Source organism: Callionymus lyra, chromosome 1 (assembly GCF_982586985.1).
Source record: "Callionymus lyra chromosome 1, fCalLyr1.hap1.1, whole genome shotgun sequence".
Taxonomy (NCBI): Eukaryota; Metazoa; Chordata; class Actinopteri; order Syngnathiformes; family Callionymidae; genus Callionymus; species Callionymus lyra.
The window spans coordinates 7253818-7277385 of record NC_141818.1 but is presented as its reverse complement, the minus strand read 5'-3'; the positions used below and the strand labels follow the sequence as shown (position 1 = coordinate 7277385).

Below are 23568 nucleotides of genomic sequence, written 5' to 3'. Positions count from 1 at the left end.
AAACAGAAAACAACTTAAATAACTTTAACTTTAAATTGCAATAATTATTTTGAATCAGAAAAAAACATAGCAAATGAGTTTACACGAATAGATGTTTATTTATGAAAGACTGTTATTAAAGCGTTATAATGTGTTGAATCTGATAGAAGTTTGGAATAAAAAAAAAAACGAGTTTAATACAAACAAGAACTGTTGGGATCCAAAAAAAAATGTAATTACGAAGGCAATGATGATGGCGATGATGAGGAAGACGATGATAATGTAGATAGCGACGAAGATGATGATGATACATGGAGATGGTGATGAAGATGACAATCAAAAAAAAAAAGTTCACTGGAATAAATTATTATTAAACTGATGATGATGATGATGACAATGAACATGGAGATAGTGACGAAGATGATGATGATGATATTGGAGATGGTGATGATGAGGAAGACGATGAAGATGATATTGGAGATGGTGAAGGTGACGAAGATGATGAGGATGATATTGGAGATGGTGATGGTGAGGAAGATGATGATGATGATATTGGAGATGGTGATGGTGAGGAAGATGATGATGATGATATTGGAGATGGTGATGATGAGGAAGACGATGAAGATGATATTGGAGATGGTGAAGGTGACGAAGATGATGAGGATGATATTGGAGATGGTGATGGTGAGGAAGATGATGATGATGATATTGGAGATGGTTATGAAGATGACAATCAGAAAAAAAAAGTTCACTGGAATAAATGTTATTAAACAGTTATTAAAACTGATGATGATGAACATGAATGAACATGGAGATAGTGATGAAGATGATAATATTGGTGATGGTGATGGTAAGGAAGATGAATTTTGAAAACAGTTTTGAGGGGACATGTTGATAGAGGAATCCGAATAAAAAAGTGTTCAATGCAAATAAAATAAAATAAAAATTCACTTTTTATTTAAAAATAATTTTCTTATAATTATTTGAAAAAACAATATTTCTCTGATTCAAAATCTTTTCACCCTGATGTAGCTCACATCCTGCCGGTCGACTGTCAAGACAACCAAGAGGGCTGACGATGCAAAAAAAACTGTCTGTGACGACTAACCTGGTAAACTAACTAGGGCTGAGTTTACTTAACTAGAGGAAGTAGCACACTAGTCACAGTAATACAGGTTTTGTTGGCTCAACTTTGACACTCATTTTAACTCACGAAAACATGATTTACCGTGAAATATTTTCACTTATTAGAGAAGCCATTAGAGAAGGAAAATACGAATTGTAATAATATAACGAAAATAAACTTGTACCTTAATACCTGGACAATATGTGCAACATTTTTTTTACTCTACATTTAACTCACAGTTCTTATAGATTAAATAACAATAATCAAAAGTTAGAAATTAAAGCTGTGAACGTATAAGGGAAAATAGTTTTTGCTGTTGGACACTTTTGGTGCTTCACCGAGACGTCACATGACCGGAAGAGGAGAAATGAAAAGAGTGTGAAGAGTTTTGTGTTTTCAGTGAGCGACACCCATGCACACAGTAACATTAGGAGAGGAACCATCTCGTATATTTGAGGTGTCCTCGAGTCATTTTGTGTTTAATTGACACTTTTTTTTAAAAGAAGTAGTTTGTCAACCATCTGAGACTCGGAGTAGAGCCGCCAACTACTATTATAGCTTTTATGATGTGCTTTCTGTGTTTTGAGGGAACGTGGTGACTGCAATCTGGCTTGAGAACCTTTCAACAGTCCAGCAAAAGCCTCATTTCCTGTTTGTTTCCCACCACAAGATGGCACCACTTTTTGATTTTTGCATTTTTGGGTTTCAAAAATAAAATTTGGACCTCAGTAACTTGGGTTTGACGTCTTTTCTTTGTCTCCAACTGCACCGGATCTCCTGCCCTTGTTAGATCAGACACGAGAGGAAACTGACGTTTGAATCACTTTATTGATGTCAACAATCGGAGTTTTGTACAAAGAGGTATCAGTTATATAAAGTCACGTACAAAAACATGCGAGTTCACGTCTGAATACGCTTCAGCCATAGTTCAAGTGTCAGGAATCTTCATTTGTTCGAGAAAATAACTCCTCCGTCACAACGTTTTACGCCGTCGTCCATCCTGCCACCGTGGCGCCCACTGGTGGACCGGAGGTGTTGCTGTAGCACCAAATTAAATATCTGTTTTTTAAATATTCCGGCCGTCGTTATAGTTGACCGATAAAAATAACTTAATCCATCACGTCTGATGATGTCATCAAGTTTTTAATCCCAATGTGATGATGTCAGATGGTCACATGGAACGGCAAGTTGTCTTTTATATTACTGAGGATGAGAGGATGCATCTAAAGAAACAATGACATTTTCAAGATCCTGGCGATTACTGAGGACGAGAGGATGCAGTGGATTACAACTGCTTTTTTCTGACCTTCATACTACACGTGATGAAATGTGTGTGTAAAACAAAAGTGTTTTTGAAATGTGTTAAAAATACTACACACTCGTGTACAGATGACGAATAAAGAAGGGTCTCAGGCAACATGTATCGAGGCAAGATAATATGATTTAAAACATTGTTCACAGCAAAAAACTGTTGCACAAGAATTTGTATTCGTTCATTAACTTTTCATTCTGAGTCAACGTTTAATCTGTGTTTCTTGGTTCCATACATAATACCTGCGACCTCTGTTACAGTTTTTCTTCATGTTTTTTTTAAATCAGAAAAATATTTAAAAATTAGTTTTAAAAGTTCGAAGCTTTCTGAGTCTTTTTTTTTTCATAGTTTTTAACCTCATATTAAAATATATCAATTTACTTTCTGGTCCTCCACAAGTCACCCTTCAGGGTCTGTGGTCCACCAGGAGGTGAGAAGAGTTCATGTCGCGGACCTGGAAGATGAACTCTTCCTAAAAGCCGGAGATTCTTCTTCAGGTGATTCTTGTCACTCTGACAGTCGTCGTCAAGTATTCCCGAAGTCTGTGTCTTCAGCTCAGGTTTCGCATAGTCGGGCCACTATGACGCCGGGGGTCGGACGGCCCGGCAGGAGTGGCAGCAGGCTTTGCTGTAGTACCAGTGGCTGCACAGGTTGACCTTCAGCGCCAGCAGACAGTTGGTGGACGGCCGGTCCTGACAGCTCTCGTCTGCAACACAGGCATAGTTCATCGGTGACCACACACACGACACACACCCAATGCTGAAAGATGACGTTCGACAGCGTGGACCCCAAATAAAATAAAAGGAAAAATCTCTAATCCCGTATGAGTTCACTGAGAGGGAGTGAGACGAAGAGAGTTCTTTTTACCAGGGGGCTCTGTGGGACACGGCTGAAGGGTGCAGGTCTGTTTGGACACGGGTCTGGTGAGGGGGTCGCACCCTCTGACCAGCTCCCGGTCCTGGTAACACTTGACATCCCTCATCCTGACTCCAACGCCACACGTCTTGGTGCACTGAAAACACGCATCAAAAACAATGAAGGGAGTGCAGATGATCTTCAAAGCTGTGTGAGGACACTGCACTTTCAATTCAAAAGTCTAAGCCCTTGAGTTAAGAATGTAAGTAAGTAAGTAAGTAAGTCATTTTTATTTATATAGCGCTTTTCCAGACCAGGGTCACAAAGCGCTTAAACAATCAAAACAATACTCAAAAAAGTATATACTTTAAAGATCAAGATAATACTGAGAACAACACAGGAGTTCCAGAAAACAAACCAGAGCCTCCACTGTGAGTATGGACAGACAGAAGAAGTCGATCAAAGTTGTCAGACGAATCAGAGCGAGATGATGTCGATGAGCTCACCTCCGACCACGGCGTTGTGTACCATTTGAAACACGGCCTCTCGAAACACGTCGTTTCGTCCTCAGGTTTCTCCTCCACGCTGCAGATTTCCTCACCAAAGGTCTGGAACTTCCCTCCGTTGATTCCCACGCACTGTATGATCCTGCGCTTCACCCCTCGTCCACAGGTGGTGTTGCACTGGATACGGAACACGGTGTCACGCTACAAAAGATACAAGAGTGGCGGACGAAAGACGTGTCGAGGACTCACCCTCTCCCAGTCCTGACTGAGCCAGTGCGGCGGACAGTCTCTCTCGCCGCACGGGTGGATGGCCAGCGGCTTCTCTTCGGCGTCACACTGGTTCTCAGGGACCACCCGGCCATCAGGGGCCTTACAGTACACGTGACGCACCATCTTCCCCTGACCACAAGACCCCGAGCACTGCAATGACAAAACGGCGGCCATTAGTGTCTGGTCTTAGAGAGGGAGAGGTCAACTATTTCAGGACTACAATAATACACAATAATGCCCTCACCTCACTTTTATTTGTCTGTGGAATGGTATCTATATATCTATATATATATATCGATATATCACATTATTCTTTTGATTGTTGATTCTTGTTCATTTTGTGTTGCAATTGAACTTCTGCCCTCTAGATGGCAGCAGTCATTACATCATCCACAGCTAAAGGAACAATGAAATCCTGCAAGACTGAGGGTGAGAGGATACAGTCGACTGCAGCAGCTTTTAAAGCTGATGTTTGGACATATTTTGGTTTTAAAAAAAAAGAAAAAAGCAGTAACTTTCTCAAAAGTCATGTGGTCTGTACATTCTGCAACACCAGACTCAGGTACTCGGACAATACTACAAATGTATCCTTGTTCCTATAATGTCACAATACTTTGCAATATATTTTATCGTTTCCCCGGTAACCTTCTGTAGAAGCTACTGTCCATCATGGATGTTGACAGTCATCCTTTGAACCCAATTAACAGTGAGCAGAGAAGCAGATGGAGCACGAATGCTCCTCCCATGATTCAACACTAATAGACTCAGGGACTCATTCATTCCTCGTGCTATTAGACTGTATAATTCTGAATTAGCGAGCAGAAGTAGAGTGTAAGTATGATGTATTTTATTCTATCTTAATCTTTGTATCCTTTTCCCTTTCTTTTCTTTTCTTGGCGTTATTTCCTTTTGATCTTTATTCTTTAAACTTGCAATTTGTCATCCATTGCACTTTGTTCTTGTTCTTGTTTTTATGAAACTTGTTGTAGCTTCTCCAGAGGGATTATTAAAGTCAAAAGTATTGTGATATGTATCACATCACCAGATTCTTGCTAAAACATAGGTCCTAATTAAAACATCATTGTGTTTTTGAAGATAAATAAACATTTTATCCGCAGTTATATAACATGATACAGTGTTTTGACTGCGTAAAACATATTTAAAAGACACTCACAGGTCCCCACTCAGACACAGTCCAGTGGCGCTCGCAGGGAGGTCCGGTGCAGTTTTTCACAGCCATTGGCTTCGTCGTCATGTCACATGGTTTGGTGACGTCAGAGCATCGGACGTCTCGGGTCACCAGAGCTCTGCTGCCACACTTGGCCGGACACTAGAACCAAACATTGTTATTAGTTGTGTCGTCGCTTTCTCGAGACATTCACGTACCTCCGTCCACTCGGCCACCTCCCACTGGGGGCCGCAGGCCGGGCTTTTGCAGGGCCGCCTCTCCACGGGTCTCTCCAGGTCAGCCATGGAGCACAGGTCGCTGTAGACGGAGCTGTCCAGGCCCGGGGAAAGCATCTTCCAGCAGCGGACCTGTCGGAACTGGAACCCCTCGCCGCAGGTCCGGGAACACTCGCTCCAGCTGCTGGCCTCCCACCTGGACAACCCATGTCAGGTGATCAGAGAACGGACCACAAGAAGAAGCAAAAGAAGGGACTATCCTGACAAGTTTGTCTGAGGGTGACAGAAATATGTTACCTTGGCTGACAATCCCTCCCGATGCAGAAGTCATGGACCGGCTCTGGTCTGGTCAGTGAGTCACAGTACATGTCGTGGACCTCAATGCCGTCGTATCGCACGCAGGACACGAAAGACCTGGAGACACCTGGAACGACAGTCAGTCCTTGTCACTCACGGCGTAGGTTTAAGAAGAGACATTTACTTAAACTTGTTTTTTAATGATTAATTTGCAAGACGTTTTCATTATGTAAGAAATATTAAAATAAATTATCTTTATTTCACGTCAGTGTTTTCATCTGATTCAAATGTTTCAACCTGTTATTAGAAATTCGATTCTGTTATTTCATTGTTGAATTATCGGATTTACAAACTGGAAGATAAAATCAATTTGAGTAAAAGCAGGACGAGCATCTGGTTCTTTCCCCGAAAACTAAAGATCGGACTTTTCGGCTAATGCTCACACGTGTCGTACCGATGGAACAGGTCATGCTGCAGGGCTCCTGGGAGGAAAGTTTCCATCGATACATATCAGCTGGACTCAGCTTCAGGTTCTTCTGGTTGAGTCTGGAGTTTCCCCTGCAGAACAAAACCAGAGACTGTAGCAGAGTTCACACACACACACACACTCTTGGAGATATTTGATCGTAAATAGATCCGTACACTTAAATATCTCAATATTTATTTCACAGTATCCTGTTGATATTCCACATCACTGTATAAATTCAAATATTTACATATTTGGATTTCAAATTATATTTAATTCTTATAAATAAAATAAAATGTAATGTTTTGGGAAACGACTATGACAACGTTTATTTTGTGTTGCAATTAAACTTACAGTTGCCAGAAGGCAGCAGTCACAACATTCTAGGCATCTAAAGAAATAATACATTTTGCAAGCTCCTGGTGATTACTAAGGATGAGAGCATACATCTAAAAAAAAACAATGACATTTTGCAAGATGCTGTCGATTACTGAGGACGAGAGGATGCATCTAATGAAACAATAAAAATGTGCAAGATCCTCGCGTTTACTGAGGATGAGAGGACACGTCTGAAGACACAATGACATATTGCGAGATGCTGGCGATTACTGAGGATGAGAGGATGCATCTAGAGAAACAATGACATTTTCAAGATCCTCGCGTTTACTGAGGATGAGAGGACACGTCTGAAGACACAATGACATATTGCAAGATGCTGGCGATTACTGAGGATGAGAGGATGCATCTAGAGAAACAATGACATTTTCAAGATCCTGGCTATTACTGAGGATGAGAGGATGCAGTGGATTACAACTGCTTTTAAAGTGGATATTTGGGCATATTTTGGTTTCTGTTCCAAATTCGTCAAGAGTCATGCAGTCTCTGAATTCTGCAACACCAGAGTCAAGTACTCGACAATACTACGAATAAATCCTTGTTCCTACAGTATTGCAATATATCACAATAGTGTCATTGCCCCTGTATTGTGATACGTATAATATCTTCAGATCTTTGCAAATACATACCCCTAACAATAAATATTGAACAGAATTCATGCACTTATTACGTATCATATCTTTTTAAAAGCATAGATGACTTAATAAGGAAAATCTGGACAAAACAGTGATTATCATCTTGTTTATCTGACATCATGACAACTTGCATAGTTCTGTTTGCGTTCTTTAACAAATTGATTGAGAGGTTGAAGATGTAAGTGCAGCCTGACTGCGTCGAGGTGATTGAATCCTGTAAACGTTCCGTCAATATTCCGGCGGCTGCCAGAAGCTTCAGGTCCGCCATTGAGTTACATCTGAGCCGACTCGTCCAAGTGAACCAGACTGAAGCATTCCACCGCAGAGAGCGAACACGTTCTCACATTTCTCCACTTCGCATCACATTTTCAATCTTGTATCATGAATCGTTCATCTCTGGGTGAACCTGCTCCTCTGGGGGAGGGTGTGTCCTGGAACATCCAAGTGTTGGACACAGAAGAGCCTCCATAATTCAGCGGAGGGAGCAGCCAGCTTATCTACCTGCTGTACTACCTGCCCGACCGCTAACGCACACCATCTGTCTGTCTGTCTCACATCTGTCTGTCTGTCATTTCCACTTGTAATCACCGTCTGTCAGGAATCTGTCTTCATTCGTGACGCTCATCTTCCTTCCTGCTTATTATGGACTTGACCTAGAGTTCTGTGTCGCCTTGTTTGCTTTGGCCGCTAACAAACAGCTTATTGAAAACATTTTTCCAGCGCAGATCAGCATCAATCACGTCATAAACATTTCACTAAAAGGAAAAAACTCATTTCGGAGGAATACACTTTGTGAGTCCCGCTGCTGCTACGGGATCCTCTCGGCCGTCTGCAGGTCGTTGAACATTTGGGAGAGTCTGGATCCAGACCGCAGCGTCTGCAGCTTGTTTGCTTTGGCCGTCGGCATCAATGTGTTACAAGAGTCCAATAAAGCCCACTGAAGTCTGACTACAGCTGAGAAACACAGGAGACGTGTCCAGCTGCTCGTCAGTGTCACTGTAACAGAAGAAAGACTAAACTGACCTGAGCTGGACGAGGACGCTTGTTTGTGTCCATCAAAATCAGCTAAACATCTCTAGACCAAATCACACGATGGTCCTGAGTTTGACACGAGTTCGCACAGAACCACTTCACTCGATAACAACACAGTCTCATATTTGTGTCAAGGTGATATCAAAAAATCTGCTTTTTATTCTGCTGGTTAAAAAAGTAAAAAATGAAAACATTTCTGGTCATTTTTCAACTGTATGAGTTTAATACTGATACAATGTTCAACTGGCCTTTTAAATTAAACAAACATACTTTTAAAACCCTACAACTCACTCCAAACCTGTTTTATAACAATCTCTTTGTCTCACTCCCTCCCAGTGAACTCATCAATCATTACAGAATCCCAGGAATGATCATCCACAGGTTATTGGACTGAAGAGGTTGCAGAACTCTCGAAGACGTGCAGGAGAACCTGGTCTTTGTTGAGGTGGTCTTACTGCAGAAATGCTGGATCAGGGCCTGTCCTCGGGGGCCATGTTATATATTGTGACTGTTGTAAGGGGCTGTCGGGCCCCGCAAGAGGAAAACAACACTTTAAAAATAAATAAATAAGAAAAGACAACATAAAATAAACCTAAATATTCAATTAAATATTGATCAATACTGATATAAAACTTTTTTTTTTTCTAAAAATATGACCTCAAGAAATATTCACAAAAAATAATTCCTAAACGAAGCATGTATTATTAATAAAGAATATTAATTTAAAGTCAGTACAATGTAAACACAAAATAAAATGTTAAGATGTCACTGTAAGAAACATATAACACATGTTCTACTCTGACCTCATGAGGGCTGCATAATACAATAAAATGTGGCCCCCGGTCAACACCCTGCCCATGTCTGCGACCTTGAACAACAAATGGTAAAATATCAGCCGGCACGCCGGACCTCATCCGACACACTTGGCGGGTGAGAAGAAAACATCTGGTACCTGGTTCTGTTGGAGCGACCGGACGTCCTCCCGCTCTGCATGGTCTTGTTGTGATAGACGTCCCCGCTGTCGTTGCGCCTGCGTCCCAGAGTGAACCCCAGAGTCTCGTTCGCGCCCGGGAGCCCCACGTTCTCCAGGCTGCTCAGATCCACCTCGGCCAGCGGGAACAAACCTTCCGTCAGCAGCTGGTTGGTGGAGATGTTGACGAGCAGCTCGTCTGGACTGATAAGTCCGTCCAACAGGACCCTCCAGATGAGATTCGGGGAGTCGTGCTCAGGGTCCAGGGGTCCACCGGCCAGGATGGGATCAGCGGTGCTTGTTGTGTGGCTGCTGTTTCTCTCTGAAGAAGAAATGCAGGCATAAATGGATCGATTCATACTTAAGCTCACATGGTAGGATTTGAAGGAACAACATCAATACATGCATTGAGAACCCGCAACCTTCCTGAATGTGCCAGAGCTGTGAAGAAGAGAAACTACCTGGATGTTCCACTTGAATGGTTCCTTTAAGAGACATTGTGATCAAAGAGCAGCCAAATGTGGGAGAGCAGGTTCCGGTGGAGTTGTGAGCAGGCATGGCGACATCATCAACCTCTTTTCTATTTTTCCGATTAGCTTGTGGAAAGAACGGGTTGATGTACGAACGTGACATCAAAGCAAGAAAATATTGTCGATGATTTTTGTTTCAACGCTTCATTTACCCATCTGGGGCCTGCACCGGTACATGAGGCAATTTTTACTGGGCCTCTCACAAAGACAGAATATTTTTCAACTATTTCGGTTTTATTGAATATTAGTGTCAGAAAATGTGTCTTGTTTTTAAAAAAAGATCACGTCATGATGCCCATTTTACTCAAAACATAAACCTTTAACGACCTTTATATGATTTATTTTCACAGTTTTTATCTAAAGGTAAGTAAGTATGTAAGTATGATTTTAAAGTATCATTTTTATTTGTATAGCGCTTTTCCAGTCTGTCCGTTGATATAATGCCGATGACCACTTCAGCCCAGTTTACTCAATGTATGGGAAGGAGGTTCATGGACACCACAGCAGCAGAAGAAAAAATCTGAAGAAAACATTTTCAAAGGGCAGGAATCATTCGCTGCCTCCTGCGGTACTGGTGATTTTTTTTTGTAGTAACTAAACCTGGTCTGTTAGTGGCTGTGTATTTGTGGGTATATGTTTCAACCCAAAAAACAAAACCCTTCCCAGCTTAGGAGGCTTCAGGGACATCCTGAACTTTTAAATTAGCAGTGGACCACCTACCACTCCTTTAATCGACAACACATGTATTTACCAATTGGTATTTTTGGCTTTTCTTCTGCTCCTTCACCAAATCAAGAAAGTTTAGTCCAAAATTCGGATCAACCGTGTCTTTACTGTCTATCTAGGAAAAGTTTTTTTGGGATATGTTACATTATCGTCTTAGTCGCACTAGTATCCAGTAGCTGACCGGTGGGACAATTTTCCCATCGATCCAAGAGGGAATCTTTTGCCGCAGTGAGCAGGACTAAGACAAACAGCGACCATGGAGGAGAAAGCAGGTGCTTTAAAGGAAAAGTCCAAGAGATGTCCAAATAGCGTGAAACTGATCGGCCAATGAGAAGCTCGGGAGAGAGAGTGTGGTCTCTGTCGTGTGACATCACCGGAGAAGACTGCAGGACTCGCTCGTCTCCTCCTGCCGGTGTAATGGCCCCGGCCGTCAGCGCAGCGAGCTAAGAGCCTGCCGCGGGGCCATTAACGCACATGTTTGTGATGCAGCCACTCTTGAAAGGAGAAAACACTAAGAAATTCTGAATATTTCATCCATTTCTGATCCTCTTTCTGTGTCTGCGGACATGAATTATGCAGCCGATCCGAAGGCCATCTCACACACAACCGCACGAGGAGATGGGGTTAAAGATCTGGCCAAGTTTGTGACGGGCCACTGAGTCACCTTCAGTTTTTCTCTTCCTTGAATTATTTCATGCTTCCTGTATTGCAGCAAGTCTCCTCACTGACTTGAGGCGAACTGAAGAACCGTCTCCAGGGCGAGCGGCTTCCACCTCAGGAGGAGCCGCTCAAAGTGAAGCTAAAAAAAGAAGTCACTGAAAAAAAGATTTTCAACTTTGGAGAAAGTGGAGCCATGACAGTGGAACACATTTTACAAGATCATCATCCTGTGCCTGCTCTTATTGTGGGTTACATGTTTTATTAATAACCTTAAACAAATAGTTGTCTCAACGATTATTGTTTAGCTGTCACTTGCTGTACCTCTGGTTGTATCCTTCGTTTTCCACATTGAGCCATTTTGATTTAGATTTAGATTTGCATGAGATCACGATCCGAGCCAAAAAGAATCTATAAAGACTCGACAAGTTGCCATCGATCCACACCTGTGAACTTTGGAGCAGGTTCTCCGCCGTGGTCGCAGTCAATCGTGGCCGTCTCTTCGTAGACCTCGTTGGTCTCCGGGCCCGGAGGCACTTGCGCCCCGCCAGTTGTCAAGGGGTCAAACAGGCTGCCATTGGAGGACAGAAGACCCCCGACTTCAACAGAACCTTCCCCAGCTGAGGAATCTGATCCGGTGTAGACAGGGGGCGGAGGGACGGGGGGGAGGGAGTCCCGGAGGATGGTGTACTCGTAGGTAATGTACGGAGTTCGACCGTTCTGGTTCCAGACCTGGAGAGAGAGAGGAGACACATTTGTGGATGCCCCAGGGAGACTACCTTTAGATTGCCATGTGAGTACCAGGACATTGATGGCCTGGTCGGTTGGTCCTTTGGCCACTATATACTCGATCCCAGTCTCGTACACATCCATGGGCCGACGATATTTGAAGATGGTTCCGGCAGCGTGGAAGTTCTGAGGACTGTCCACTTTGTAGGCACCGTTGAAGAAGAAGTTACCAGCCTGGTCCGTCACCGCTGGAACACATTGTGTCAGAACCAGAAGACCCACGAGCGAACATCGTCGCGGAACCAACCCAGAACGTCGGCCGACTTCTTCCTCTCGATGACCTGGATGTCCCACGAGCCTTCCGGGATCTGAGTAATGAAAGAGTACCCTGGAACAGCAGAGGGCGACGCAGAGCAGCTGCTCTTATCATCCGTGACAGTGACTGTTGTCGAAGTTAAGTTCAGGGACTGACCCAGCGTGGAGGAGAGGCGGCGGAAGTTTCCGGTGACGCGGCTGCAGCTGCTGCCGTCGCCCTGACAGACTCCACACTTGTCCAGGATGTTGGAGGAAAACAAAACTCCGTCGCACCCGATGGGCTGTGAGGCGGAAAAAGGTTCAGTCAAAACAGTCGAGAAGACGTCTCACACTCCAGAGAGGACTTGAGTTACTTTGGTTTCACGCCAGCACGAGAGACAGCGGAGAGGATCAGGACTGGACTCACCTCACACTTACCGTCCACACACACGCCATGGTAGCTGCTGTACTTGCAGGAAGTCCCGTCTCTCGCCGCCACCATCAGCTGCCGCTGGCCGTCCGTGGTGGTGCAGTGGAGGTCACAGGGGTTACTGGAGATGTGGACGTAGTCGGCTGGGTGAGAACATTAGATAGTAAGTAAGTAAGTAAGTCATTTTTATTTGTATAGCGCTTTTCCAGACCAGGGTCACAAAGCGCTTAAACAATCAAAACAATATTCAATAAAGTATATATTTTAAAGATCAAGATAAAACTGATAACACAACAGGAGTTCCAGAAAATCAAGGAAAAGCCTGAACAAATAGAAACGTCTTAAGAGGTTTCTTCAAGGAGTCAGTAGATCCATCAAGCGCAAAGAGAGAGGAAGATTGTTCCAAAGCTTAGGAGCAACAGCCTGGACGGATTTCTCTCCTCTGGTCCTGAACCGTGTTCAGGAACCATCAGTAGATTCTGATCCACAGCTGGGGTGTAAGTCTGGATCAGATCACTGATGTAAGGAGGAGCCTGACCATGAATAGATCTGAAAGTTGAATTATAAAGTTGATCCTGAAAGAAACTGGAAGCCAGTGAAGAGTTTTTAAGGATCGGAGAAATGTGAGTTCTTCTACGTGAGCGGGTCAGAATTCAGAGTTCTGAATCAACTGCAGGCGAGACAGCTCCTTCTTATTAAGACATGAAAATAAACTGTTTCAATAGTCCAGACGAGAAGAAACAAACGCATGGATTACAAGCTCCAGATCATGTTCCGACAACATTTTCCTAAGTTTAGAGATTTTTCTCAGTTGAAGGAAACAGTTTCTGGTGGGTTTTTTTTGTTTTTGGTGAGATTCCACGTCAGCGACAGGAGGAAGAGACGAGACAGACTATACCAACAACTAAAATGCTTAGGGTAACTTGTTCTTTAAATGTATGATCATCTTTTATCGGTTGTATTTTTGAGAGCTGGACTCACCTGGGTAGAGAGGCTTCCACTGGTAGTTCCTGCCGCTGTACAGGTGAGAGTTGAAGGACCAGCACTGCTCCTCTCTGAAGCTCCTCCCACTGGCAGGACACTCCTGCAGACACACACACACACACGCTCACTCTCACACACACACCTCGTACATTCTCGACCGGGCCGCGACTCACCTCGGTGTTGCAGAGGTGATACCTCTTCGCCGTTCCAGTACACGTCATGTTGTCTTTCCCAGCAGCAACCTTCTTTCTTCGGTGAGGGAAACATCAGTGGAAGCAAAAACCGCTTGTTAGTCGTTCATAAACTGTCCGGCATCTGTTTTCAATTCACTCAACCGAGTTCTCAAACTGAACACGTCTGTTGTCAGTCAGACACACTTGGAGGGACACGTACGAATCCATCACCTCGCTGTCGACTACTTGTGCTCTGTTTAAGCACAGAGAAGAAACAGACCGCTAACATCATGTGTATGATCGTTTTAACCCTTAAAGATCAACTCATGTGAAAACTCAACTCTCCTGACTCACTCACGTGTTTCAAATGTTGAAGTCTTCCTCTCCAAGATGCAGTAAGTCCCTCATCATGACCATGTTTTTAAGTAATTACATTATAAACTTCCCCCCTGTCTGAAATCTGGGCGAACGAGAGGTTACGAAAGCGGAGTCCAGTATGACGTAATAATGGAGTCTTGATGCTTGACCACTCAAGGCAGAGTGGGCGTGGTTATGGTCAACAAGATTTTATCCCTAGAAAAGTGTTTTCAGTGGCCACGCCTTAAACATATTTTCTAATGTAAATATTTGAATGAAGAGAGAGTTTTGTACAAACAGACACATACTGATGAGTACAATTGAGGTCCACGATCTATTTAAGAAACACTTTAATGAAAACATTTAATGCCAAAGCCACAGTCTGGGGCTCACTGGAGTGTCATCATGTTTAGTTAGCTTGGAGTAAAACACGAAAAAATCATTCAAGGCACCAGGAGCTAGATCAATCCCAGTACATATAAATAAAAATTCAAAATTCAAAGGAGGAAAACCAAAGTAAGAGGTAAGAGGTAAGAGGTAAGAGGTGAGAGGTCAAGAAGGTGATTGCTAAAATTAGTTTCTAAAAAAAAAAATAGGAAACTGATATTTAAGGTTGACTTTCCAACTAATAATCCCTTGATCAGTTCAATGAACCATTAAATGGTCTGCTAGACAGTGTGTAAAACATAAAATTAATAAACGTTATTATTATTATTATAGACTTTGTTGAAAAGGCCTTTATAAGAAGCCTTCGGACGCACGTTGTCACCAGTCAACACGTTGTGTTCCAGGGCTATATTAGCTGCAGACTATATGCATAGTTTCTATACACATTGAAACATATATGTGTTTGTATTCTGCGTGTGTTAGTCTTTGTGTTAGTCTTTCTGTCTTGGCCTTTTAGAGTTTTTAAATTTGTAGGTCATTTTAAATGTGTATTGTTTATGATTGTTCAAGCGTTTTGTGACCCTGGTCTAGAAAGGCGCTTTACAAATAACTATTACTTACTTAGTGTGTAACGGCCAGACGACAAGCGCAGTATAATGGTGTTTTATAGAGGTGAGCTTTCCTTGTACAAGAATAAGGAACATTATGTGCAGAACAGAGTGTGGTTACATATGCATGTTTATGTAGTAGAAAACTAGCGGGAAAACTAGTTAGTAGTAAAAATCTTTTTTTGTGTTATACTACGGTGTACGCTTGGATACATAAATTACATAGTATCAGAGAAGAAACAAGACATGTTGTGAACATATAAGCCTGTTCTCGATCCCAAAAGATATTTAAAAAACCCAAAGAATAAGGGATGAATCCAAATAATGTTGTGTTGAGATTAATGTTACCGACGCGTTAAATGACTGCATGCATCTCGCCAACGTCATGTGACCGTGGCGAACTCGTCCCCGCTCATGTGATGCGGTTGTTGAAAGTCAGAGCAGTCCAAGTGTGGACGTGAGTCTCGGGGAAAGCGCCGACACATGAGCTCACCTCTGCTTCAGACAGTGTCTCTCCTGTGACATCACTCCTCCACCACATGTTCGAGTGCACGCCGTCCACTTGGCCCACTCGCCCCACCAGTACGTGGTCACCTCCAGCTCCTCCTCCAGGCTGTTGGAGGCCACGCCTTCCTCCTGGATCACCACATGAAAATCACTCAACCGTGACACTTTCAACAAGCAGACAAACAAGAAAGTTGGTTTTTTTTTGTTGTTGGTGCGACTTCACTGTAGTCCTGGTCCAGAACCAGCTCCAGACATTTAGGGAGGAGCTTCAGGAACACTAAGTCAGCAAAAGGAGAGTCGAGGGAATTAAAGTGCCACCAGGAGAGCCCGGAGTGAGCTGGTGTTTGTGCAGCCGGACTCTGTGTGGACATTCCTGGTGTGCAGGAGTGACACGGATTCACTCTGATGGCTGCAACTCACAAAGACTCTCCTGAGCGGCTGGAATGAAAAGGTGTGAGACAGAGCAGCTGTGGAGAGATAAGACGAGAGCGAGCGTGGAAATACCAGACAGACGGCGTAAGTGAGAGAGAGACACGGGGAACAAGTGAGGCTGAAGAGATGAATTACGATGAGAACAGAGATGAGGGTCAGCGGGCCAGAACAGAACCAGACGTAAGCCCGACGCACCACACGTTCAGAGTGAAGCACATCGTCTGATGTTTTTACCGAAAAATGATCTTTTCCAGGGAAAATACTACTACACCTGTCACCTTCATCTTGAACACTAATTGTGGTTTTCATCTCTAACATCTCCAAACATCTGTCCTCCATAACTTTGTCTCCAAAATCTTCCTCATGTTCCTCCCATAGTCTCATTCTCTACCTTCCTAGTAACCTAACCGCTTCATCTCTAACACTTCGGATTGTGTTTGCCGTATCCTCAGAGGCTACCTTCATTTCTTGATTCCTATTCCCATATTAGTCAATGAATGTGCGAATATCTCTACTATGTCTTCAAAGTTCTACTTCCTTTTCACTAAAACAAGATAAAGATGCAAGTTTCACAATAAAAAAGTATTTAAAAAACGTTACATAGACACATTTCGAAGTGAACAGCTGTATAGTTTTTCTTTGACTTCTCTGGGGCCACAAAAAAAAAGGGCCAAATATTGCTCCAGTCTGTTCTAAGTAAGTAAGTAAGTCATTTTTATTTATATAGCGCTTTTCCAGACCAGGGTCACAAAGCGCTTAAACAATCAAAACAATATTCAATAAAGTATATACTTTAAAGATCAAGATAAAACTGATAACACAACAGGAGTTCCAGAAAATCAAGGAAAAGCCTGAACAAATAAAAACGTCTTAAGATGTTTCTTAAAGGAGTCAGTAGATCCATCAAGCGCAAAGAGAGAGGAAGATCGTTCCAAAGCTTAGGAGCAACAGCCTGAAAAGATTTCTCTCCTCTGGTCCTGAACCGTGTGCGTGGAACCATCAGTAGATTCTGATCCACAGACCTCAGAGCCCGAGCTGGGGTGTAAGGCTGGATCATACTGTACATCATAAGACCATGACTGTTTTTGATTCTGTGATGCTTTCATTGTCTTTCCATCCTCTTCTGTCCTCTTCTGTCCACCTGACTATCACGACAAATCACTATATCATCAGCAAACAGCATTGTCCATTACCTCGACGAATCTACATTGTCTACGTCCCTTAACCTCAAGCACAACCATTTAAAAATCACTTTCACAAACGTTTGGTTGTCGTACCTGCAGACCTCGCGTGGAGAGGTTTCCCACCGACAGCGTCAGAGTTAGAAAGCCCAGGAGCAACACGCCGGTCTCCCTGAACTGATCCCTCAAGTGTGGCCTCATCCTGGTGGATATAAATCAAAAAAGGTTTCAGGAAATTCTTCTTCTTATATGGACACATGGAATGTGGGAACAGTCACCAACAATGAAGAGAGATTGTGGTTTTATCACAGTGTTTACTTGTTGACTCGACATCAACACTCGTCCTCGCTTTCGTCAGAGAGCCCTGAGCGTCCAGAAGCTCGAAGTTAAACCGTGGAGCTCCTCAGACGTGTGGCTCGCTCTCTCTTCTTCCCATTCAAAACCCACAAAGCTTTTTTAAAAACACATTTGCGGTCGTAATATTTCCTCTTCGCTGAAATCTCTCACCTCCAACAACATTTGTGGGAGTTTGAGGAGAGAGCGGTCGGGGGGCTGGGGGGGGGTTTGGGAGCTGCTGCTGTCTGACATTAAAACCACATCAGTGTTGATCCAAGAGTCGAGTGCAGGGAAGAGAAATACGTGAGATTATTACAAACATAATGAGGTGCAGAAAGACACGCTCAGTCTAGACGGACCTTTTTTTTAAAAAAAATATGAATGTGAGGAAACACATTTCACCTTTAAATCGTCTTTCGAGTCATCTGCACAGTGGGTGGCTCCGACCAGGAGGACTCCACAAGTAGACTTAGTCCTGAGGAGCTTCTGGTGCCAAATCCCAAATTAATATATATAATTATAAAATATTTTTAACCGTGTTAAATCCACATTCTACTTCTGTCATTTTGTCTTAAAGGGTGGGCTCCAAATCTGATATTTTATATATAATATATAGTAAGTTAAGGACATGAATAAAACACTAATTTAAGGTGCATTAAACTAAATGCATGTTGATTTGCTGTCCAACTTAGTTCACAGTGTTTAAAGATGTTTCCTCGCCAGTGAAGCTCCTGTCATTGTCTGTTGAGTCATAAGTTGTGTTGAATAATAAATATTTATGTAAGTGGAAAACACGAGCGCAGTCCTCCGGCAAGCAGCTCATTAACACTAATATTCTATAACCGAATTTTATTGAAGTGCTTTCTTCTGTTTTTTAAATACAAAAAGTACATTTTTTAGCATTAACAACAAAAATAGATGCATAAATGACGATTTGTGCATTTTTTTGTATGTGAATGGCAGAACACCAAATTCTTTAAACGCATCGCCATATTTCTCAACATTGACACCGTCATTATTCACATCTTTGTAAATGCATTAAACGCTTTTCTCTAACTCCAGAGTTTCACAGGCTTTGTGTCCAAATAATATCTAAGTAGAGAACATTAATCGATGTTTCTTAGTTTTTTAAAAACTCTTAACTGACAAGGACCCAAAAATGATATCTCGTTGCCATTAGAATCCTTCAGTGCAAAAGTTCTTTGTGTATTTTCGGTTTCAATGTCATTTCTTTTGATATCATTACTTTGTCTGGCTTTCAATTTAATTAAAGAAAAAAAACACCTTTTTGATTTGAAACATCATTCGGAGAAATAAGCTCAATAAGTCGGCAGTTGTAAGAAGCATTCTTGAACTCAATGGTCGAACACACAAACAGTACATTCTACAGCAAGTCTCGAAAGATTTGTGGATCCAGGTGTTAATTTGACAAAAAAGATAAACGTAGATGTAATGTAAGTAAGTAAGTAAGTAAGTAATATTTATTTATATAGCGCTTTTCGAAACCAGGTCTATGTGACCTCCTTGGCAGAGGTAAAACTACGAAACAAATCTGCCAAAAAGTAGAATTTTGTCAGTGATTCAGTTTTTTCCACAACTACAAATAATCTGAGAGTTTTAGTTTGAACTAAATGATCTACAAGATTGTTTAAGGTTCTTCGCAGAACTATATACTAGTGCTGACCAACAGCAGCAGCAGTTCTACATCGTAAAGCTGATTTGCATTAAAACATTCCAGCTCCTGCTCCATTGATTCATCCGCCTGCTCTCGTTCCTCTAAATCTTCTACGTTACAACCGTCGTAGTGACGCATCTCAAATGAAAACAAATGGAGCGGTCTGTCTGAAACTCTGAATTACGGCACATCTGAGCCAAAAAGCAACTCTTCAGGAGATGTGCAGGATTACGGCTTCAGATAAATTTCCAGATCCCGGCGAGCGATGGGCGCTCGCTCTAACAATACCACGCAGAAAGCGGCGTGCTGGCAGCGGCCATGAGCTGGCAACAGGAGGTGGTGGTGGTGGGGGGGGGGGGGGGGGTCGCGGGGTTGGCAGACAGACTCTTGAGAGGCCACAGGCGTTACAGACGAGCACAGAGACGTGTGTAGAAGCGGAATAATCCCGACTGAGCTGGAAGTACGTAGCGTAGTTGCCGAAGTAAACACAGGTAATCTTTGTTTAAAGCAGGGAAGGTTTTTTGTGTGTGGAAATGTAGGTGTAGACTCTCTGGACACACGTCATGCTGGCAGCTTTCTGGCGACGATGATGTTAGTCTTAGATATCGACAACTGAGTTGTATTGTTTTGTCGGACCTTTTTTATTCACCATGTTTGAAAATAAATTTCTTATAAACTCTTAGGTTTGATTCCCTTTTTGAGATTTTTAAGACCAAACTGAAGTCTGTAAACTAGAGTTACAGATAAACACATAAACACACGCAAAAAATTGAGTAATTTGTGCTCTGTTCTAGGATTAAGGTCTGCAAGCAAAAAGAAAAAAACTAAAGCTAACACAAGTCTATCTTGTGTCCGATGGCATGACATCCTGCGGCCCTCTATTTATTTTGATTGTTGAGTGTAAAGTGCAGGGAGAGCTAGGGACTTTTTCAACATCGGATGGGATGAATATCATCACATCAAAATCACTTTTATAGCTATGATTATAAAGTTAAAGTGATACTTCGCCCTGGACTTCTAATTTCACTCATTTTCTACCCCTTCATCTGTTGGGTAGAAATCCAATCTTTACTGTTACAGGCAGAAATGTCTGTCCATTTGATGGTCGGGAACGGCGCCCACTTTTTTTCATCCTACTCTTTCAAAAAATACGCACCGAGAACATCCAAATAACTCTATACTGCCTGTCTGTAATGTCTATCTTATCTCTAAGCCCCTGACAAGGAATAATTCCCTAGACAGGAAAGACTCAAACCCTGTGTGTAAATAGTAGATACTGGGAGCTTGCGGAAGATTTATCAAAAGTTTTTCCTGTCTCTGTCTGCTTCAAATGAGCTTAAAATAAAGAGTTTTTTGTGGAACAATTCCTAACGTTGAGGCTTCAAAACTAGATGGACGTTACAGACAAGCACTATGGAGGTATTTGGATGTTTTTAAAGTTTGTCTTTTTGGATAAGAAGGAAAAGTTGGGAGCAACATATGGATATTATTTATTTCTACCTGTAACTCAAAATAGACCCAGATTACTCTGAAAATAATCCCAACCCTTAGTCGACATGAGGGGGAGAAGAAAATGAGTATAAATTTGAGTTTTGTGTGAAACAACATTTTAAGATGGAAAGGATTTCTAAAACTATTTGACAAAAATGGCCCAAATTCAAAACAACAACATGTTGATTTAATTTGTGAAATACCCTCCAAGAATAGAAATCTGGTGGCCAGCTTGGCCAGTTGAGGTTGAGACCCCTGATAAAGAACATTTATTGTTGTTTATGTTGTTGATAATCATTCATTCAACCTCACGGTGTGAGACACTGTTTCAAACCCTCAAGGAGGTTCTAAACCCAGATGTGTCTGTGTTTGCTGTTAAAAAACTCTCTGATCGTCCGTCCTCACCGCACGAAAGAAGTTAATTGTCGAAACCAATTACCGCACATTTGGTGAGTCACATGATCAACATAGAACACATTAAATTTAGAATACATGTTACTATTTTTGTTTCGGACTTTTAACGTGTTTTAAATCTTCTTATTTTATTGTAAAAGGGATGAGAAAGACTCTGGACAGTTGGCCGACACACACAAAATCACAGGAAAGATATAGAAACTCCACATAAAGTTGGATCCAAACCTAGAACTCTACCAAAGCAAGCTTTTCCTGAAATTTTTTGGATTTACTCGAAAATAAATCAGTGAATTTTTTAGGGACGAAAAACCAAATCAACTTTTTTTTTAAGTTAGTTCTTCTGACTTGAGTTAAAACATGCGTCTTCTAATCAGATAATGACTGTTGTTGTGCAGGAGATGTTCTCAGTTCCAGCTCGGCCTGAATCAGCACTTGTAGGAGTGGATCTGGAAGACTTTCGGAGACACTGACGTCCGCGGGCCGGACCACGCCGGGCTTCTAGGAAAGAGCTGCCTGTTCATCCCGTGTCCTCAGGTCCAGTTAGACAGCCTTGTTAAAATAAGCAAGCGGCTCGTCTCGCCGTGTTCACAGTCTGGATTTCGCTGGCACTAAATATTGGTGACAGGTGTCTCCGAGCCGGCGAGGCAGCACCTGGACTTCATTATCCCACCAGACGCCGCTGGAGCGCGGCCAGACGGCTTCTCCGCTACATTCCGCTTGTGAGAACCGTTACTTGCATAATCAGTCTGACCTCATGAATGTGTTTCACCACAAACATCTAGTTTCGGGTTTAATCAGCTGAACTCGGTCCCGGTTTGACGCCGTCTGAACACACAAGCTTCCCTCTCCCTTGAGCAGCACCTGAGAGCCAGATCCCGAGAGCCAGAGCGCTCCGGTTCTCCAGGGTTGTCTGAGTGATGGAAGGGAACGATCGAAGAAAAAAGTTGTGCACATGACGCCGGCGGCACGTGGGTTGAAGTCCGTCCACCTCTGCTGACACAGATGACCAGGTTAACACTTCTTTATCTCCACATATTAAAGTGCCTTCCACGAAGCTCTGCTGAAACATAGTCCAGAGAGAACTTTTGATCTTCACAGAAACACACCAGTTTGCACAGTTTGCATATAAACCGTGTTAGGAAAGTTATTTTGTTACAATTACTTATTTCCAAAGTAAATGAGTTATTTAAGTTACTTGTTATTGTCAAAGTAACTAGTTACTAGGTAGAAAGGCATGGGCCAGTGTAAGGTTGGTTGAAGGTTGGCCGGAAAAACGTAAGATAGAAAAAGTGGAATAAACAAAATACAAATAAATGGTAATTCATTTCTTAAAAGGATGGTGTATTACAGATTACAACCATATAGTGCATAATAACAGAAAAAAATAAAGGTTTTGAGTGGAGGCAAATCAGGGACATGGACCAGTGAGAAGTAAAGCGATAGTAAAGTAAAATTAAAGTGAACTTATCCATAAAAAAGAGTGTGTATTCACTGTCATAAGACAAACAATTCCACCATTTACAGACAGGTTTTGTACATTGTAGATGCCGGGGTGGAACCCACAACCTTAAGAGAGTCCCGTGCGCTACCAAGCGAGCTAATCGAGTTGAAAGGCAACAGGTGGATAGAAGGGAATATATATGTAGTCAGGAGAGTGAGACATGTGTCACGTCCTCCACAGAAACGTAAGTTCGGAGTTATGTAGGGGAAGTATTCAGTAACAAATGTGTAGATCGCAGTATTGATAAACATGTTACGTTTTTTTGGCAAATTAACAAGTTACAGCACTTCATTTAAAAAAATCATTACTGCAAAAAGTAACTTAGTAACTGTAACACATTACTTAATAACGTGTTATTCCCAACACTGCATATAAACCAGTTAAAAGCTTCATGTTGACTTTTTCAATAATCAAAGCAGCAATAGTTCCAAGTAAGCGGCAATCATATTTCCGTTGATAGTAGCTCATCTGCACAAGCTTCATTTTACAGAAGAGTTTTTACCTAAACCGTCTACTGTTGCTCAGCCCATCACAACAAGGTCATTGTCCAACATTGCTTAGAAGGAACAAACTAACACAGACTTGTACTCAGACCTCGTCCACTAAAAATGATTGGGCAATGTTTCCACGCTTTTAGTTTCCACAGGGGACTATGTTTTTTTGAATATGAATATAAAATATGTTGTAAAGATTGAAAAAAAACCACTGTACTTCCAATATTTAAAAAATGTGAATAGGGATGTATTGGCAGAACTCTCACAATACTGGCGCACTAATACAATATTGAGTTATATTGCAATACTGTATTTGACTGTGGTGTTGCAGAATTTACAGACCACATGATTCTTGACGAAGTGTTAACTGCTTTCATTTGTTTTGAAACCAAAAAGTGTCTAAACATCAGCTTT

General features: G+C 42.2%; 1 protein-coding gene across 1 annotated transcript; it reads right to left on the bottom strand.

The window, feature by feature from the left end:
- Nucleotides 1-2995: 2995 nt before the first annotated feature.
- On the bottom strand, nucleotides 2996-17444 carry ttc16 (tetratricopeptide repeat domain 16). The gene is made up of 18 exons (XM_087790863.1): nucleotides 17340-17444; nucleotides 15617-15759; nucleotides 13772-13847; nucleotides 13596-13698; nucleotides 12612-12757; nucleotides 12363-12486; nucleotides 12198-12278; nucleotides 11963-12138; nucleotides 11608-11893; nucleotides 9231-9570; nucleotides 6204-6307; nucleotides 5750-5876; nucleotides 5435-5648; nucleotides 5223-5378; nucleotides 4028-4198; nucleotides 3779-3955; nucleotides 3285-3429; nucleotides 2996-3123 (listed from the first exon to the last, which is right to left on the bottom strand). The coding sequence occupies exons 1-18, from the start codon at nucleotides 17442-17444 to the stop codon at nucleotides 2996-2998; spliced, it is 2802 nt and encodes a 933-aa protein (XP_087646989.1).
- Between the last annotated feature and the right edge of the window lie 6124 nt (nucleotides 17445-23568).